This window comes from Anolis carolinensis, chromosome 3 (genome assembly GCF_035594765.1).
Source record: "Anolis carolinensis isolate JA03-04 chromosome 3, rAnoCar3.1.pri, whole genome shotgun sequence".
NCBI lineage: Eukaryota > Metazoa > Chordata > Lepidosauria > Squamata > Dactyloidae > Anolis > Anolis carolinensis.
The window spans coordinates 81,791,136-81,810,609 of NC_085843.1; the positions used below are offsets into that span (position 1 = coordinate 81,791,136).

At 41.1% G+C, this 19,474-nt stretch overlaps 1 protein-coding gene across 6 annotated transcripts in view; it reads left to right on the top strand.

Annotated features, from left to right (window-relative positions):
* The window catches only part of pknox1 (PBX/knotted 1 homeobox 1), a 55,623-nt gene extending 41,300 nt beyond the window's left edge, over positions 1 to 14,323 (top strand). For all 6 annotated transcript variants that reach the window (XM_062975151.1, XM_062975154.1, XM_062975156.1 and 3 more), the window contains 3 exons: positions 9,131 to 9,207; positions 11,909 to 12,081; positions 12,891 to 14,323. In XM_062975151.1, the coding sequence (XP_062831221.1) occupies positions 9,131 to 9,207; positions 11,909 to 12,081; positions 12,891 to 13,102 (462 nt within the window). In that variant the 3' untranslated portion in view covers positions 13,103 to 14,323. The remainder of the gene's footprint in view (positions 1 to 9,130; positions 9,208 to 11,908; positions 12,082 to 12,890) is intronic.
* The last annotated feature ends 5,151 nt before the right edge of the window (positions 14,324 to 19,474 follow it).

The following is a 19,474-nucleotide window of genomic DNA, read 5'->3' on the forward strand; positions in this document are numbered from 1 at the left end:
ACTATATTGTGTGTGTGTATTGGTATGCAGTTTTTCCCTTAACTCTATGTTGTTTTGAGGTTGTGGGAGGGACTATAGACCATATGACCATGATCTTAGAATGTTCAAAGTGAGACTCTATTTTTGACTGTGTTTGAATCAGAAGTCAGTTGTAGTCAGTTAGAAGTCAGTTGAGGCTTGTGTCAGTTTGAGTTAGAAGTTAGTTGAATTGGTAGGTGTCACTTAGAGCAGGAGTATAGTCAGTATGCTGCAGTTAATATATGAGTTTGTTTGCAGCAGATTTATAGTATAGTATAGTACAGTTTTAAGTATAATTTGGTTAACGTGAAACCAATAAACAATGTATCTGTATGTTAAATACATGAAGTTGTAAGTAAATTGACTATGTTAATGTTTAAGGAAGACTGCTTATTTTTGGTCTCTTGAGAGCATGATTTAAAAGCAATATATTTTATGGGAGAGTAGATATATTTTTGGGCAACTGAAATAACACATCCGAAGATTTGCTATATATTTTGTGCATTGGCATATCTTTGTTCCTAACAGTTCAGAGAGGTATATCAGTCTAAGGCCGAGAAGCCTAAATTGCCTTGCATGAATACTAGTGAATATTTACCACAAAGGAGAAGATTGATTCAAGTGAGTTTTTAACTCTTCTCAGGAAGATCATACTTTACAAAAGGTTACGATCTCTAACAAAGTCATGCATTTCCAAAAGGTTATGATTATTCCCAATAGTGTGAATGCCAATTAATTTCTGGTTTTTCCAATAATTCATGCCCCCCTTTTCCCAAACCAATTACTATTGGAATTTGCTATTAAAATGTAGGATACACAGATGTTATTAGTATGTGTGCATGATATGCTGTATGCAGCTAAATGTAGGGTAAAAACCACTTTAAATAGTTTGCCCACTTGTTATAAGCACTAATGCAGGCTGAATATCCCATATTCAAAATAATTGTGATCAGAAGGGTTTGGGATTTAGGGTTTTTTGTATTTTGTGATACCTGTATTTCTCCTTCGTGGTCTCTGCTGAAATCAGCACCTGTGATAGTTGATGCACCTGTGCAGCAATTAACTGGAGACCTCTGGAAAGCTATAGGCTTGTGGCTGTGGCCTTGCCCAGCCTCCAAAGGAGGCAATATAGGCCATTGAAGGGGCTGCAGCCTCAATTCCCTTTTTCCAGCCGCCTTTGCAGCAAGGATAAGGAACCTCTCGAATTTACAATTCAATAAGATACTTTGGTAACGACTTGGTCTGTTTAAGGACGTGTTGCTATCTCCATTCCTGACTTGGACTGCTTTCTGACCATTCTTTCGTCTGATCCTGGTCTGTATAATGTCTTTGCTTCCTATTAAGAAGTATGTGTCCTGTGGCGGGGGGGGGGGGGCTCTCCCAGAGACAGATGGACATACTATGTGTCTTGTCTGCCTAGGGGAGACACATTCTGTTCAAACCTACGTTTTTTGTAAGGCTTTTATGCCAAAGACAAGGAGAAGTCGGGAGCGTTGGCTCAAGGCTCTTCTCCATGAGAAAGCTCTCCTCCCCGAGGGAGCTTCTCAAGCTGCAGCACCCTCCCAACCTCCGGTACCCATGCAGGGACCCAATGAGTCTCAGAAGGATGCCGACACTGCTAGCGCTGAGAGGAAGCGCAGAGCGGTTCACGCGGCAAAAACTCCCTCCCCAGAGAAGAAGGGAGGTAAAAGGAAGCAGAAGACGCACGGCGTTGTTCATGCCCAGTGGCCCTTGCCACTTTCCCAGGAGATTCTCCTTGCTGCTCTGGCGGCCCAGGCCTCGGCGGCGCCATCTTCCTTGCCAGCCTCCCTCATGGAGTCAAAGCAAGTGTCCTTGGAGCTTCCGGCAAGTGTCCTTGGAGCTTCCTCCACCAGCACCACCCTCGCCGCTTTGCAGCAGGCTTTGGCCTTGCTGGGCGCACTAGAAGTGACTGGGCCGAGCCAGGTTAACCAATTCCTAAGTCCCCAACATCCGCCTTACCAGCGGCAGCCATGTTCGCCAAGGGAGTTGCGTGCAACGCTATCTCCCTCTTGGCGCTCAGCAGGCTCTTGCCGCTCCCGTTCACGGAGCCCCTCACCGGTTAGCGGAGTTACTATTCTCAAGGCTGGAGTCCTGGACGCTGTTCCTCTTACGGAATTGTACTCCCCATGTTTACTCTGCTGACTATGTGCACTACTCTCTTGGATGTAAGGCATACCATTTTATGCCTGTCCAAGAGACACGGCCTGCATGTACTTCTAAAGCCACGCCACCCCCGCCAGTATTGTCACCTCAAGTACGTCCATTGCCACAGGACCCACCATCTTCACGGCATCATGGGGGTGGAGGCACTTCATCTGACTCAGGCTCCTCAGTGGATATGCCTAAAGACTCTGATCAGGCTGATGCTTCAACAGCAACAAGCCTAGAGGAGGCCTCAGCCTTTGCGGCTTTAATGGTGCACATGGCTAAGTCTTTAAATCTCTCCACAAAAAAGACCCAATAGCCAGTAGACGATCCTATGTATCCTCCTGACCAGCAAGTTCAGCAGGCAAGCATCTCTGGCAGCTCTGCCATCTTTGCCATACTTGCTCCAGTTAACTAAGAACTCTGATCAACCTCCATCTTTGGTTCCAGCTGTGTCAAAAAGATGGGATACAAGATACCGCATTGATTTGGCATTGGCAAATTGGGTTTCCCACCCTCGCAAACCAAATTCAGTAGTGGTTGATATGGCAAAATGTAGAAGATCTAGTAGATCTCATCTGACTCCATCTGATAAAGAGAGTAAAAAGCTAGAAGGAATTTGCAAGAAGGCTCATGCTAATGCTGGCCTAACAACTCATATGGCACATTATGATGCATACATGGCTTCCTACAATGCTTTTTTGTGGGAGAAGCTGGCATCATACTTAAACTTCCTACCATCTGATAAGCAACTTATGGCTAAGGCTTATTACCATGTGGCCCAGTTGTTGATAAGAGCCCAGAAGGATTTAAACCAGCATCTTGCAGATAATGCGGGGAAACTGTTTGCATTATCCACCTCCCTCCGACGGCATGCCTGCTTACGTACCTCAACCCTTTCAGAGGAGGGCAAGTTGCTGGCAGAGGATCTTCCGGCGCATGATGACGGCCTCTTTAATCCTGAAACAAATACCCACCTGAAGGACACACAAGAAGTAAGACAGGCTGCCAATAAATTTGGTTTTCCCCAATCTTCTTCTCATCAACGATCGAGGAGCCAGCAGTTGTCTTCCTACACTCGTAGGCCATTCTTCCTTTCCTTGCGAGCCTCCTCCCAAACCTGGCCACCATGCTCACCAAAGCAGCAGATGCAGGCTGCCTCGTGTCAGCAAGGTAAAGAGAAGGCTCAGGCTAAAACGAAGCATCGCTTTTAGCGACACCACTCTCCCTTCTTCTGCATGTGTGTCCTCTCTGCCTTCTCACGGTGATTACTCAACTCATCACGGGATACACAGTACTCACTTGAATCCCTCACACTTACCCTCTCAACACAGCACTCCGACTGTTCGATTTGGTACAAGGCTCACCAACTTTTACGCTGCATGGTGTAGCATCACCACTGACAAGTGGGTGCTGGAAATTATTTGGAATGGTTACGCCATTGAATTCAGAAGCCCACCACAGTTAGGAGCTGTTCGGACAACATCTCCCTCTTCTGTCTTGTGGGACAAGGTTCGCACTCTTCTCGAGAAAGGGGCTATTGTGCCGCTCCACCCTTCGATGTTTTCTTCAGTTTTTTTCTCTACCTACTTTTTGGTCCCCAAAAAGGATGGAGGCCAGAGACCAATCTTGGACCTACGAGGGCTGAATTTTTTACATCTGGGCATGCAAGTTTCGTATGGTCATGCTTCAGACAATTTTTCCCCTCCTCCCATGACACGCTTGGTTCGCCACAATTGATTTGAAGGACACGTATTTCCACGTAGCCATCAATTCACGCCATCACAAGTACTTGTCCTTCAAGATAGGCTACACGGCCTTCTCTTTCGGGGTTCTGCCCTTTGGAATATCCACGGCGCCTCGTGTCTTCACTAAATGCATGGTGGTGGTGGTAGCTCACTTTCATCTCCAGGGTATCACGGTGTTCCCCTACATCGACGATTGGTTGCTCGTCGGAAATTCCCGCTCACAACTTTTGGACCGCATCAAATTCACCCTTTCCCTCTTGCCGTGTCTGGGTCTCATCGTCAATCTCCAAAAATCCCACTTGGAGCCAACGCAGAATATATGGTTCATCGATGCCTGGATCAACTCCCTCGACCGCAAGGTGTATCTTCCCGAGGAGTGTTTCTGCAATCTTCGATCTACCATTTTGCGGATTATCCAATCACCATCTGTGGAAGCCAAGCATGTGCAGTCCACACTTGGGCACATGGCTTCAACAACAGCGGTCACTCCGTTCGCCCAGCTGCACTTCCGCCCACTTCAGACATGGTTTCTGTGTTTGTTCGATCCTCTTCAACACAGACAGAGCCAGATGTTGTCTGCCCCTCCAGCGGTATGCCGCTCTTTGCATTGGTGGACAAAGCGCAGCAACGCTTGTGTTGCCAGGCTGTTCCGGGCCCCAGGGCCCTCGACAGTCATTACGACTGACGCCTCCCTCTAGGGATGGGGAGCCCACTTCGGCTCCAAAATAGCCCATGGGTGCTGGTCAGCAGCTGACACCAAACTCCACGTAAATGCTCTGGAGCTCATGGTAATCCAGAAGGCTCTGCATGCATTCGAGCACTCCATCCTTGGTCGCGTCGTTCAGATTCGTACAGACAATATGACAGCAGTCTGGTATCTGAACAAGCAGGGCAGCACTCGATCTCGGACCGTCCTCTGCCTTGCGCTGGACATTTGGAATTGGGGCCTCCCCAGGGGGATAACACTTGTCGCCATTCATCTCCCCGGCCAGGACAACAGCATGGCGGATGAGCTCAGCAGAGTGGGTCTCGACACTCACAAGTGGTTGCTTTGTCCTCAACACAGCAGCACTGCTATTTCAGAGGTGGGGTCAGCCGGACATAGACTTGTTCACAGCCCCCGAGAACACCAAATGCGACCTCTACTGTTCCAGGATGCTGCAGGGTGAACGACAGGGCTGTCTAGGCGACACCTTCCTCTGCATCTGGAAAAGCCCCCTGTTGTACAGCTTCCTGCCCATCCTTCTGCTTAACAGAGTGATTGTCAAGATGGACGCGGACAATGTCGATGCCATTGTGATAACACCGAAGTGGCCACAACAGCCTTGGTTCTCGTTCCTGAGCTCGATGGTGGAGGGAGAGTGTTTTCCTCTGGGCAACATGCCAGACTTGCTAACGATCCAGGAAGGTCTCATACGCCACCCAGACCTCGGCCTTCTTCGCCTCATGGCATGGTGAATCCGACCCCGCCACTTTCTCGCTCAGTAGCAGACATCATCAACGCTGCAAATCGCCCATCCACGCAGCGCTCCTATGTGGCGAAATGGAACCATTTCGCTCAGTTTGTCCACACACGAGGAGTGGATCCTCTGCAGGCCCCTACCTGCCTCCTACTTGATTTCCTAGCAACGCTGATTCAAGACGGCTTGGTGCTTTTGTCATTGAAGTGTTACCTAGCTGCTCTTTCTGCTTACCATCGCAGGAAAGGCGGTACCTTCTGGTTCCAGGATCCTCTTGTATCCCCTTCCTCAGAGGATACCGGAATCTCCGACCACCAGTCTCCCCTCCACTGCCCTCATGGCAGCTTGATGTATTGCTCTCTGCACTTACCAAACCACCATTCGAGCCCATGGCTACTGTTGATCTTTCCTACCTATCATGGAAGGTTGCTTTTTTGGTAGCAGTCACATCAGCACAAAGATCCGCGAACTCTGTGCACTGCGTGCTGATGAACCATATCTTCACTTTCACCAGGATAAAGTGGTCCTCAGAAGGGATATTGTCTTCCTCCCGAAAGTTACAACTGCTTTCCATATAGAACAGGATATAGTTCTTCCTCCCTTTTTCCAAGAGCCGTCAACAGATGTGGAACAGGCATTGCATCTCCTTGATGCATGTAGGGCATTGGCCTTCTACTTGGACAGGACAACGGAGTTTCAGAAATCCCCAAGACTCTTCCTAAAGTATCGGAATGATGCATGGGTGGTTTCGACAATTGGCATGGGTGGTTTCGACAATTAAGCTGGCCTATCGAATGGCAGGCAGAGATCCGCCTCCCCACCTTCGAGGCCACTCGACAAGGGCTGTTGCCATATCGGCAGCGTACCTCCACGGAGTCTCTTTGCAAGACATCTGCCGGGCGGAGATCTGGGCCACTCCGCTCACATTTGCCACCCACTACAAGATGGATGTCCAGTCGAGGAGGCACGCCGCCTTTGGCAGAGCAATACTCTTCTCAGCACTGGCATGATGCCCACCATCCAAGGTTTGTGGCTTGTTATTCTATCACAGATGCTGATTTCAGCAGAAACCATGAAGGAGAAAGAATGGTTGCTTACCTGTAACCATATTTCTTTGAGTGGTCATCTGTGAAATTATCACCTCCCCGCACATTCTCCCTGCATTTCATGCTCAGTCCTCAAGCCGCAGTACGGCGGTGAAAGCGAACTGAGGCTGCAGCCCCTTCCATGGCCTATATTGCCTCCTTTGGAGGCTGGGTGGGGCCACAGCCTATAGCTTTCCAGAGGTTTCCAGTTAATTGCTGCAAAGGTGCATCAACTATCACAGGTGCTAATTTCACAGATGACCACTCGAAGAAACATGGTTACAGGTAAGCAACCATTCTTTCCATACATAAAGAAATATCTTGGGGATGGGACCCAGGTTTAAACACAAAATTCATATATGTATATTTTACGCACATAACATGAAGGTGATACTGTATAGTACAATATTTTAAATAATTTTGTGCATCAGAAATGTGTGGACTTTGAACCATCAAATTACAAATGTGTAACACTGTCTCAGCCATCCTTGTCAACTATTTTAGATTTTAGATTATTTCAAATTTCTGAATAAAAGATATTAAATCTGTATAACCATAAATTATAAAATATGCCTATTATATATTGAGCATCTTTCAGATCTGATTTTAATCAGGGCAAATATATATCAGTGCCACCCATGTTGACTGTTTTGGATTTTGGGTTATTTCAGATTAATGTATAAGCATAAATAATAATAAAAAATATACCAACTGCTTGTATGTTGAGAGTCTTGAAGATCCATCATTTTCATCCTCCATCTATACAGATGGCAAGTATTTAATGGCCATTGTGTTCATGAGTTACTGTGGCTGGTTCGCCCTCTGGTGGCCACACAAAGCTAGACAGTCCCTTGGATGGCACATATATGCTCTGTCACAAGCAACTGTATTCCAAACCTGTCCAGCTAGAGGTTATGCTCAATTGATGTAGCCTTCCAGAACCCAGGGACCTTTCTATAACACAATGGCGCAACAGAGTAGTGAGTATGTAGAAAAAAATCACTGAGATTATCTTTTGTGTTAAAACAATTGTAACAGCTTCCATTTGGCATCCCCTTTATAGCAGGGGTCCTTTGGGAGGGATATATATGTTTGTTTGGGGGTATAGAGATTTGTTCCAGATTTGCTCCAAATACACTCAAAGGAATGTGGACAGCGTTTTCCACCACATTTGGAGACCTCCACACCCCCTTCCCATGGGCAATCAAAGATAGAGAGGTCTAGAAGTGTTAGGGGGCAAAACAGGTACAGCCCTCCAATGTCTTCTAGGGGGCTAATACACCCACTAGTCTTCCACAGTTGCCCACTCTTGTCTTAGAGAATTAACCCAGGAAAAATATCTTAATCCATTTCATAATTTTAATCAGAATATAGTGAAGTAGATTTGATGGGAAAATCTCATTGAATTTAATAGAATTAAGCTGGAAGTATCTATAAAAATAGTTAGATTGTATGCTAACACAAGGAAATCTTCCCAGTACTTGGAAAACAACACAGAATCCATCCTTCATATGAAAAAAGAAATGCTTTAACCTCTAAATCAGTGGTTCTCAACCTGGGGTCCCCAGATGTTTTTGGCCTACAACTCCCAGAAATCCCAGCCAGTTTACAAGCTGTTAGGATTTCTGGGAGTTGAAGGCCAAAAACATCTGGGGACCCCAGGTTGAGAACCACTGCTCCAAATAAATAAGAAGATGATGAGGGCAAACAGAATACTTTGCCTTTCTGGGTTAATAAGCAAAGTAAAGTAATATTGCATTAAATTCAAGTTCATATTTTTAAAGGGACAGGCATCAAAGAAGACAATGGAACCCTTGTGCATTAGGGTTTTTTTGTTTTTATGCATACATAAAAGGTGTTTGAGAACTAATAAGAAACTTAAAATATGAAGTCCCCACTGATCTATCAGTTACAGGGCTTTCTTTTGAATAGGTAACTTGGTACCAATTGTGAGAAAATTAATTTATTAATTAAAATACAAATTTATTTTATTTATTTATTTACAGTATTTATATTCCGCCCTTCTCACCCCGAAGGGGACTCGGCGGATCACATTGCACACATATAAGGCAAACATTCAATGCCTTAACATAGAACAGAAACAGAGACAAACACAGGCTCCGAGCTGGCCTCGAACTCATGACTTCTTGGTCAGAGTGATTTGTTGCAGCTGTCCATAATTTTCTTGCTTCATCATAGAATCATAGATTTGAAAGAGATCTTGTTGGCCATCCAGTCCAACCACCTGCCAAGAAGCAGAAAAATTGCATTCAAAGCAGCCCGATAGATGGCCACCCAGCCTCTGTTTAAAAGCCTCCACATTTACTTATTAATCATTAGATTAATAAGTAAATTATCCAATTAAAGCTGTCATTTTTGTGATAACATTATGATTTTATGTTTTGTAGATCTCAGAAAAGTTTTAAAACATATATTCAGAGGCATGCAAACATTCGATATTATTATAGGAGAAGTCGATTTATCTGATCAGAAACTAATTACTGGGAGAAGATTATCTGCTGTAATTTAATGTATCTGCTATAGTGTAATTTTGTGCTGTATCTGTAGATGTTTGTGTTATATCTACTGGCATAATATGTTTAAAAAATCAGAAGATAAAATCAGCATGTTTGTTTATGTTTCCTCCCTCTAGCATCCGTATCCCACGGAAGATGAGAAAAAACAGATAGCAGCACAAACAAATCTTACACTACTCCAGGTTAACAACTGGTAATATACATTTTATTTATTTAATAAAATATTTATATATCATGTGTCCCAGGGCAGCTTACAAAAGCATTTAAAACAAGTTAAAAACAATAAGAAAGTGTAAATAACATTTACTAAAGAATATAATGAGTTTTTAAAAGATTTAACATTTTTAAAGTTTTAAAAATTATATATAACAGTCTTTGGGTTCAAGTTAATGAAGCCCAAAGCCTTGGTGAACCATCAAGCTTTGATGATTCTTGGGCCAGTCATGCCTCCAGGGGGAGAGTTGGGATACCACAGCTAAGAACCACCCCCCGGTGTCCTGACTCAGTATATTGACTTCACTAGTGGGACACATAGGAATATATTAATCCTCAGGCAGGCATATATAAGGAATAGCACTCCTTCAAATGACAAGCTGTTTAGGCTAGGGATTTAAATGCCATCCCAAGTACCTTGAATTGAGGCCAGAAATATATTGGGAGCCAGTGCAATCCTTTTAAGGGTGGCATTATATGCTCATTTCTTTGGAAGAGTTACATATTATTTCATTGACATGCAAACATTATGTAGTTTACAGACTTGCTGAGATAAGCTATGTATATCACAGAGTTGATGTGATAGGGTGTAGGGATTGTTGTACTCATTTTGCATAGCAAGTGTTGTTGCAGGTTTTGGGGGAAGTTGTGGATGGGATGGGGGGGGCTGTGAGTTTTAAAGGCTATTTTAAATTGTATTTATTATATTTTAATCTGTTTTAACCACACTTTACTATTTATTTTTTTAACTTTTGTATTGCACCTTTTAAACTTGAGTAAATGGGGATTGTTAGCTGCTTTGAGTCACCATGGGTAGAAAGGTAGGGTATAAATAAAGTTAATAATAATAGCTTGTATTGCTAGCAAGTAACTTCTAGAGGTCAAGGAGCTATTGGACCATGTCCCTCCCGCCCCACATACACTGTTCTTCAACTCTTAAAAATTGGGATTAATAGTGCCATTGCAGGTGTGCAATAGAGCAGTTTCAGTCCTTTTTTTTAGACTCAGTGAGATTTTTTTTCAAAACAGAAATGGAGCAGAATCCCCTGGTCCCTAGAGGGGAAAGTATATATTTTGAGCCCAAAAGCTGACTAGGAATAGGGCTGCTAGGCAAAAGCTTTCAGGGATGTTGTTTTGGGAAGGAGCAGGAAACATGTGGGATCTTGAAAGGTATCTTTGATGTTGGAAGGGACTGCATGTGACTGTGGACCCCGCTATACCTTTTTTGGCCATGCTGGTAACCAAATTAATATTGGGTAATGCTGCAAGCAGTCCTCTTGATGCTGGCAGGAAGATGGACCCACTGTTTGTTCTGATAATTTCCTCATGAGTATTAAGCAGAAGTCCTCTGCATCAAAGCCCCAAATAATTTTCTTTTCCATCCAAGTATGAGAAATAGGTAATTATGATGAGGAAGCTGATCATGTATAGTATGCATGGCAGTGGGTTGGATTGCCCGTGAATTCTACGATTATATGAAGTGAGCAGTTGCTATCTTGTAGATATCTTTGCAATGATGCCTTGCAGGGAGATAATTTAGTTCAAAAATTTCAGTGCTTTGCATTCTAAAAATTCATTAAGGAAAATTAAGTGTGTATGTGCAGGAAATGCACAGATGTTTATTCAGAGACAGTAAAAGATAACAATAAATGTAATGTAAACAAGCTGGCATTCTAGCTTCAAGATTTTAATTCATGAACAACATAATTGTTCGCAAAGGTAAAAACCTTAAGTTGCAGAGTCAGCAGAAACAAAGCCCCGAAGTAATGTGGTTAAAAATAAAAACTACATTGTAGCATAAAGGCAACTTACTTTAATGCTATAACAGAAACCATAATACAGGAACAAAACAAAAACTCAGAGAGAGAATACAGGCAGAGTGCAAAGAATATATAAATGACAAACATAGCTCCACCTGTATTTAATTGACAAAGCTCAAGGTACAAGCATACTACCAGTTAAAGGTACATGAACATGAACTATATAATTTTGCAAACATTCTAATACTTTCAACCTGTACATGCTTATTCAGAAGTAAATTTGAATTTAAGAGGTCATGCTTTGGGGTACATGAGTATAAGACTGCTGTCTTATGGTGACTTTTGTTCATCAATAGCATGGATATGAAACCAAAAAGAAAAAGAATTCAAATACATTGGCATGACACAAGATTTTATGTTCATGAAAACATAAAAATAGTAGTGATTTACAGTCTGTTTTAGCATGGAACATATCTGTAATTGCAGAAGATAGAAGGACCTCAGGGAAGAAACGGTTGAAAATCTATTATAAAATAGATTTAAGGAGTCAAAACCCCATCTACACTGACTATTTAATGCAGTATTGAAGAAAGTGGTTTCACTGTGCAGTTGAATACATAGGAAATGTTTGGAACCACTTTGAATCCTGGATGGTGATTTTACAAACTACAGAGTACTGATGCACATTAAACACCTTCTTTTGCACGTTTGTGTGGGATTTTTTTTTGCCTGGATGCTTCAATTTGAAGCTGGCATTGAACTGCATTAAGCGGTCAGTGTAGATGTGGCTAAGAATCTCCTTGCCTCAATAATTCCTTCTGAGATTAAGCTATTTTGTTCCTTCACCTGCTCAGGTCCAAGTCTAGGAACAATCTAATCTACATGAATGTATTTATAAGATTTAATTTTGGTCATATTCAGGTTTATCAATGCTAGAAGACGAATTCTCCAGCCTATGTTGGATTCCAGCTGTTCTGAAACTCCAAAAACAAAGAAGAAAACAGCTCAAAACCGGCCAGTTCAGCGGTTCTGGCCAGACTCCATTGCATCAGGAGTAGCTCAGCATCAGTCAAATGAACTTACTATGGCAGATGGTAAGTAGTTCTCTTCCCAACTTGTTGAATGTTTTAAGAAAGCTGCATTATTTAATTGATTGAGGGGAATTTGGCACAGTATCCATACTCTCCCACTTGTGAAATTAATGAACAACGTAGAAACAGTTTCTTGTGGATTATTCCCAATAGTAAAAGAAGATTTGTATGTGTCAAATTGTCACACCCACCCACAAATATATCAGACTTCACATTGAAGCGTTTCTCTGAAATGCAGACTCAAAACTATTTCTCTGTATCCTTAAAATGGGAATAACTCCCATTCAATAATGTAGAATTTATTTCTGAATAAACATCCATTTGATCTGTTGGCAACTTTATGCCAAGTATAGGTACATTTAGCCTTAGGATTCACTTAAGGCTAAATGTACTTATACTTGGAATAAGGTTGCCGATAGATCAAATGCATGTTTATTCAGAAATAAATTCCACATTATTGAATGGGAGTTATTCCCATTTTAAGAATACAGAGAAACTGTTTAGAATCTGCATTTCACTGGCAGCCCATTTTTACATGTAGAGATCTGCATTAAGATGATAGTATCCCAAAATTTGCAGCATATTTTGTTAAAACAAAACAGAAGGAGGAGATGGAGGAGGAAAAGGAGGAGAAGTAGCAAGAACAGGGTTCAGATAGGTACAGCTTAATACACTTCTAATTTTTAGATTCTTGGTTTTTCATCCTAAAATATTTATTTCCTTAATTTAAAAGTTCCTTGATTTGAAATAGGGGCAGTTGTCTATTTCAGTCAAATAATTGCAGTTGAGCTTGTGTTTTTCTTCATTTCCAGGAGCCGTTGTAACCATTACAGCTCCTGTCAATATGAATGTAGACAGTCTCCAGTCCCTTTCCTCTGATGGTACGACCTTGGCTGTCCAGCAAGTCATGATGGCAGGTCAAAGCGAGGATGAATCTTTGGACAGCACTGAAGATGACGGAACAGACCTCTCGACTACTAACATCAGCGGGCTGGTCTTGGATAACAGTGATTCTCTGCAGTAGGAAACCAGAGAACCAGGCCTAAATGTTTAGGAGACCCTATTGACTGACTGACTTTTTATAGTTTGCACAGCAAACATTTTACACAAGTTTTATTTCTAATATGTTTTATATGTAGATATAGAAGAGTGCACTTTTTGTATTTCATAGTAAGCTTAAAGAGTGTCTTTGCAGGTGCAGCAACTTCTTTCAAACGTGTTGTTTTTGGTTTAATTTGGAAAACCTAGTAATTTAAGAAAGAATACATCATCATCATCACCCCATTATTTTCTTAGGGTAAATTATTCACAACATTGATCTCAGATGAACCTGATGAGGGCATTGGGGTGATGGGGCTGTAGTCATGGGGAAATACAATGGAGGAACCAGTTTTGCATCAGCATGGATCTAAACCTGCCCTCACCACACCATCCCTATTTTACTTACGGTTTGCTCTTCTATAATGTTCAACACATTGCAGTTTTGTGACACATGAAAATTGCCCTGGTGGAAGACTTGAAAACACTTATCTCCTTGAGAGTTATGCATTCACTTAGTCCTGTCGTTTTTAAGATTACTCTTGGTGGTTTAACAATGTAAAATGTAAAGCATGTCAAACTTAGTGTATGGAATTTGTTTCTGAAGTTAGCCATGTAGATTTGAAAGATGCTTCTGCACCTTAAAAATAAAACCCAGCCAGTTTCAAGTGGGCAGCAAAACACGCGGCAGGAAGCAGAGATTTGTGATTCTGTAACGAATGTATGAAATTTAAAAGAAACTTAATTTCTCCTAGAGCTGCTAGGTGGAATCCTCCAGATTTCCTGTGCATCTTTTAAATTGGCTACAGTTTCTTCCTCTTGTCATTTCACTAACCTGCCCTATGGCATAGTTAGGATCTCTTTGAGCCAGTGGAGATGAGGAGGGGCATAGCCAGAGGCACAAGAGGATAATGGGAGGGACAGAATAAGTGGTGGTGGTCTTTTCTCTCACTTCAGTGGCACATTTAAAGACACAGGCACATCCGGATTCCAGCCTAGCAGCCCTATTCCTAGCCAGTGAGTCTGCTCGTCATTTGCTATAAAACACTTATTTTTACCTTTATCAGGATTATTGGATTAAAAATATTTTTATAAATTCTCTAAGAATTGGGACGATGACTGTATTGAGCATGAGAAAAAATGTTTAGTACTTCTATTTGGAAGGTTATGAAAACAGTCCAAATTGAATAAACAAGACTATGCTATATTCTACCGATCTCTGCTATCCTATAGTTCTATAACAACTGATTCCTTAACCAGAAATTGAATTTTGTTACACATTGTCTTTATTTCATGTAAACTAACATTTCAGTTCATATTTAAGTTTATTTCTAAAGAAATTAAGAGATTAAGTTTATTTCCAAATATTATATTTAGCAGTACACCCTTTGAACCTTTCCGCATCATTGCATCCAAGATACTGAAAAGCGGATTTATAGCTATAGTATGAGATAAAGGTAAGATAAAAAATAAGTTTCTCAAGCATAACAGTATTCAGATTATCCCAGCAAGATTTCATTATTTCAGCAAACTGTGTATCATTCAACTCATTCAAAAACACCATGAATGCTATTATCATTTCTCCCTTCTTCCTACATTGTGAGATTGTTCATGATTTCCAGAATCTCCTGCTAACTCTATTGAAAGTTGGTTGCTTTAAATAATGGACCTCTAAGGCTTCATAATACATTGGATGTAATAACTGGAAGAGGTACAGTACTTTTTTCTCTGCACTAATGAAATTAAGATTGAATTCCATCGGAATGCGATAAAGAAGCTTTGACGCAAAACCAGAGCTCCCCTTTGCTTCCTCTAGTTTTCAGTAGGAATTCAAAGAGGGCTGCTATCTCTTGGCCCTCCCCTATTTTTCATCTGTTTTTAGACTATATCAGACCCAAATCAAATATAATTGCTGCACCATGTGTTCTGGCAAAAAAGTTTTTATATCATAAAGTTTCCCTGTGACATCTTTTAAGATATGACATTAATTAAGGCGAGTGACATCAATACAGTACAATTTTTCACTTCTAAGAAGGTGCAGCATCAAAACATCTACTGTGAGCCACCTTAAGTCTCATGTTGAGAGAAAGCTGGCTTGCAAATCAAATCAGTTTTGATGTGTTATGACAGCCATATGTACCTCTTACTCTAGAAGAAGTTTTAAATAAATTAATATTTCAATGATCCACAAAAGTGCAAGCTCTTTGGATTTATAAATCCCCAGGTGTGTGTCTGATTGCCGCATTGGAAAAACAACAGAGATAGACTACCATGATGGCTGTAACCTTGGAAAAGTTGAGAAGGAAATCCTATGTTTTCCCACCTTTAAGGTGTTTTTACAAATACAAAACAAAAGACTGGCAGCAGGATGGCAATTTTGGATTCTTTACCACATCATGAGGAGACAGGAAAGCTTGGAAAATATCATGATGCTGGGGAAAATGGAAGGAAAAAGGAAGAGAGGCCGACCAAGGGCAAGATGGATGGACGGTATCCTTGAAGTGACTGGCTTGACCTTGAAGGAACTGGGGGCAGCAACGGCCGACAGGGAGCTCTGGCGTGGACTGGTCCATGAGGTCACAAAGAGTCAGAGACGACTAAACGACTGAGCAGCAGCAGCAGCAACTGCACTTAGAGCCACGAGGACTATTCACACAATGCATTTAAATTGAATTAAGTTACATTTTGTGCACTGCGAATTTTCCAAAAGCAACATCTTTAGGAACACACTCTCCGCACATTATATAGATGAGCCTATTCAGAAAAAGTAACCCTTATCATTGGAATTCTATAAAATTAGCTTCAGCATAACTATTCCTAGTTGAGATGTTACCTATGCAATCTATTATATTTTGCATTGTTTTTATTTGAATGTGTTTTGGATGCAACATAAATCCAAGATTAGAACTAAAATTATAAACACTCCTTCCCATATCTTGTGATCTATAAATTAAAATCATAAGCAATATATTACTTTTAAGTATTAGATTAGAACTCTGGGAGACCAGGCTTCCAATTATGGGAGTTTGATTTTAGGTAAATAATAATAATTTTATTTCTTACCCGCCTCTCCTAATAGCTCGGCAGGTTACAGAATAATTAAAACACATAAACATTGTAAAAATACCACAAATACACATATTAAAATGTACTTCTATAAAAGATACATATTAAAACATATTTTGATAAAATACATTTTACAGTCACTCAGCCTCAAAAGAAGGCAATGGCAAATTCCCATTTGGCAAACAGACACACCAAAACAGTTAATTATTGTGGATGTACAGCACTGACTGGTAATGTGGCCTTATTCCTAAATGTGGAGTGAGGTCTTCAGCATGCTTCAATCATATAAAATCACTGAGTGGGGGGAGCCCCCGGTAGCACAATGGGTTAAACCCTTGTGCCAGCAGGTCTGCTAACCAATAGGTTGGTGGTTCAAATCTGGGGAGCAGGGTGTGCTTCTGTCTGTCAGCTTTAGCTCCCCATGCGGGGACATGAGAGAAGCCTCCCACAGTATGGTAAAACATCAAACATCTGGGCATTCCCTGGGCAACGTCCTTGCAGATGGCCAGTTCTGTTACACCAGAAGGGACTTGCAGTTTCTCAGGTTGCTCCTGACATGGAAAAAAAACTGAGCGGAGGATGTCAAAAGTTCATTTTATCAGATTTCCAAACAATTTGAGGGAAGGTTTAATGATGCACTGGCTCAACAAGGAACCCAGAGGAGTCATGCACTAATCAAAAACAGAATTTATGACAAATACAAACCACCAGGAATTATAGATAATTTATGTTCGGTTACATTTGGTGGAAACATATACTAAGAAAATAGTTTAAAATACTCATTTCAGATTTCTCTTTGGAAAAACTTACACTGGAACCGTATTACAATTTGAACTTGATCATATATTGTTTACTAAATCCAAGTTAACATTTTTTCAAGCTCATTTAAACTTTCATGAGGTTGTTGCTTTAGACATTTTTTTTAGAACAAGTCATTCACTGATTCCATCTTATGTATGTGTATGAGTGAGCACGTAAGTGACCATGAATGAAAGAGAGAGAGAATGCTAGTTTACTGTAGTTGTTTTTGTTCCATAACATCTATGCAGAGATATGTGCACCTGCAATAGCACCATAATGTACAATTTCTGTAAACTTTAATGGTGCATGAATGTTTGCTGATTTAGGAGGTAAAAGGGAAAGTGTTGTGCCTTCAGATCCATAGGATATAGTACAGGAGAACAATTGCTATAGGTTTAGGAACCAATTTTCTGTTCTGGAGACCACAGTGGCAAAAAAGTGGGGTGGAAGTGTTTTGCAAAAAGGTGTTTTTTACAATGTGAAATGGGGAGAGCTACAAGCTATTTAAAAATGAGTTGCTGCGCTTGAAAACTTCAGAAGAAAAACATCACTTGGAGAAAAATAGCTTTGGAGAACCACATGTGTTTTGGGGCAGTACTTTGGTTACCCCTTAGTTATGTTTTGAACAATGAAATGTTGCTTCCCATTCAGGTGTTTACCATTTTGACATAATGGTGTCACGGACTACAACAGGTGACACCATCAGATAGGGTGACATCAAAATTATTGTCTACAGCATTTTTGTGCAGTGTTTCAGCAAAATATTTATTATTATTATTATTATTATTATTATTATTATTATTATTATTATTATTTTATTGTATGACACAGCAAACAAGATAGATATGCTGGATTTCGTTTTACCAAATCGCAAGTCGAACACTTCCCAAGTGTCTAGGACTATGTGATGTATTTTCGGATGATGCGTGCAGATCCCAGTAGGGTGGCCTTTTGCAGTTGACAGATCGTAATTTTGTCAATGTCTATTGTTTCCAAATGCCGGGTGAGATCTTTTGGCACAGCACCCAGTGTGCCCATCACCACCGGGACCACCTGCACTGGTTTCTGCCAGAGTTTTTGAAGTTCAATCTTGAGGTCCTGATAGCGGCTGAGTTTTTCCTATTGTTTTTCGTCAATGCGACTGTCACCTGGTATGGCGACGTCAATAATCCAAACTTCTTTTCTTTTCCACAGCCGTGATGTCTGGCGTGTTGTGTTCCAAAACCTTGTCAGTCTGGATTCAAAAGTCCCACAGTATCTTTGCGTGCTCATTTTCCAATACTTTTGCAGGTTTGTGATCCCACCAGTTCTTTGCTGCTGGGAGATGGTACTTGAGGCATAAGTTCCAATGAATCATTAGGGCCACATAGTTGTGCCTCTGTTTGTAGTCTGTCTGTGCGATTTTCTTACAGCAGCTGAGGATATGATCAATGGTTTCGTCGATTTCCTTGCACAGTCTGCATTTTCGGTCATCAGCTGATTTTTCAATCTTGGCCTTAATTGCATTTGTTCTGATGGCTTGCTCCTGGGCTGCAAGGATCAGGCCTTCTGTCTCCTTCTTCAGGGTCCCATTTGTGAGCCATAGCCAGGTCTTCTCCTTATCAGCTTTTCCTTCAATTTTGTCAAGGAACTTTCCATGCAATGTTTTGTTGTGCCTTGTTGTTGTTGTTGTTATAAAAATATCCCCATAACTAGATAACCACAAAATTTTATAGGTGCTGTTTCAGTATGACTACAATGCTAAAACCCTATGCTAATTTGTTTTTTTTAACCTTCTAATGAACATGTGTTCCAGGCAAAAGTGTCATTATTACCCAGTTTCAATGATACTTCAAATCATGTTTTCCCTGCACATGCTATAAGCATACACTGATTTTTGTCATCACATTGAGTGACATATAGAAATTACAATTTACCTCACAATTTCTGAGGATGCCTGCCATAGATGTGGGCGAAACGTCAGGAGAAAATGCTTCTGGAACATGGCCATATAACCCGGAAAATGCACAACAACCCAATCAAAATATTTCATTGTCAATTTCACATGGTGCAAAGAGACATACATTGGTCTGGAGTGACATGCACAAATAGCATTTCAGCTCATCCATATCCTCCTTTCCTGTTCTTCAGCCCATCTGCAAGAAAGCTGCAAGCTTTAACTGAATTTTTAAAATAACTTCCATTTAATATTCTGTTAGAGGGCAAAATTGTAGCTCATTACTGCCCCACTTAGTCTCCTTTTCATCTGCTGAGTTCCAGTTAAGAATTTAGATTCTTGTATTTTTATTTCTCCATCATGTTGGCTTAATTATAACTCAACAGTGTTGGCATTTCATCACTAATTTTGACAATGCTACAATGAAGTTCATCAATTCAGTTTTTCAGGATCAACTCATATTAGAAACAGAAGCATCCTTCCTGAGTATGGACTCAGTTCATTACTTTGAAGCATAAACATCCATCTCAAGATGACCAAGTGTATATAATCAAT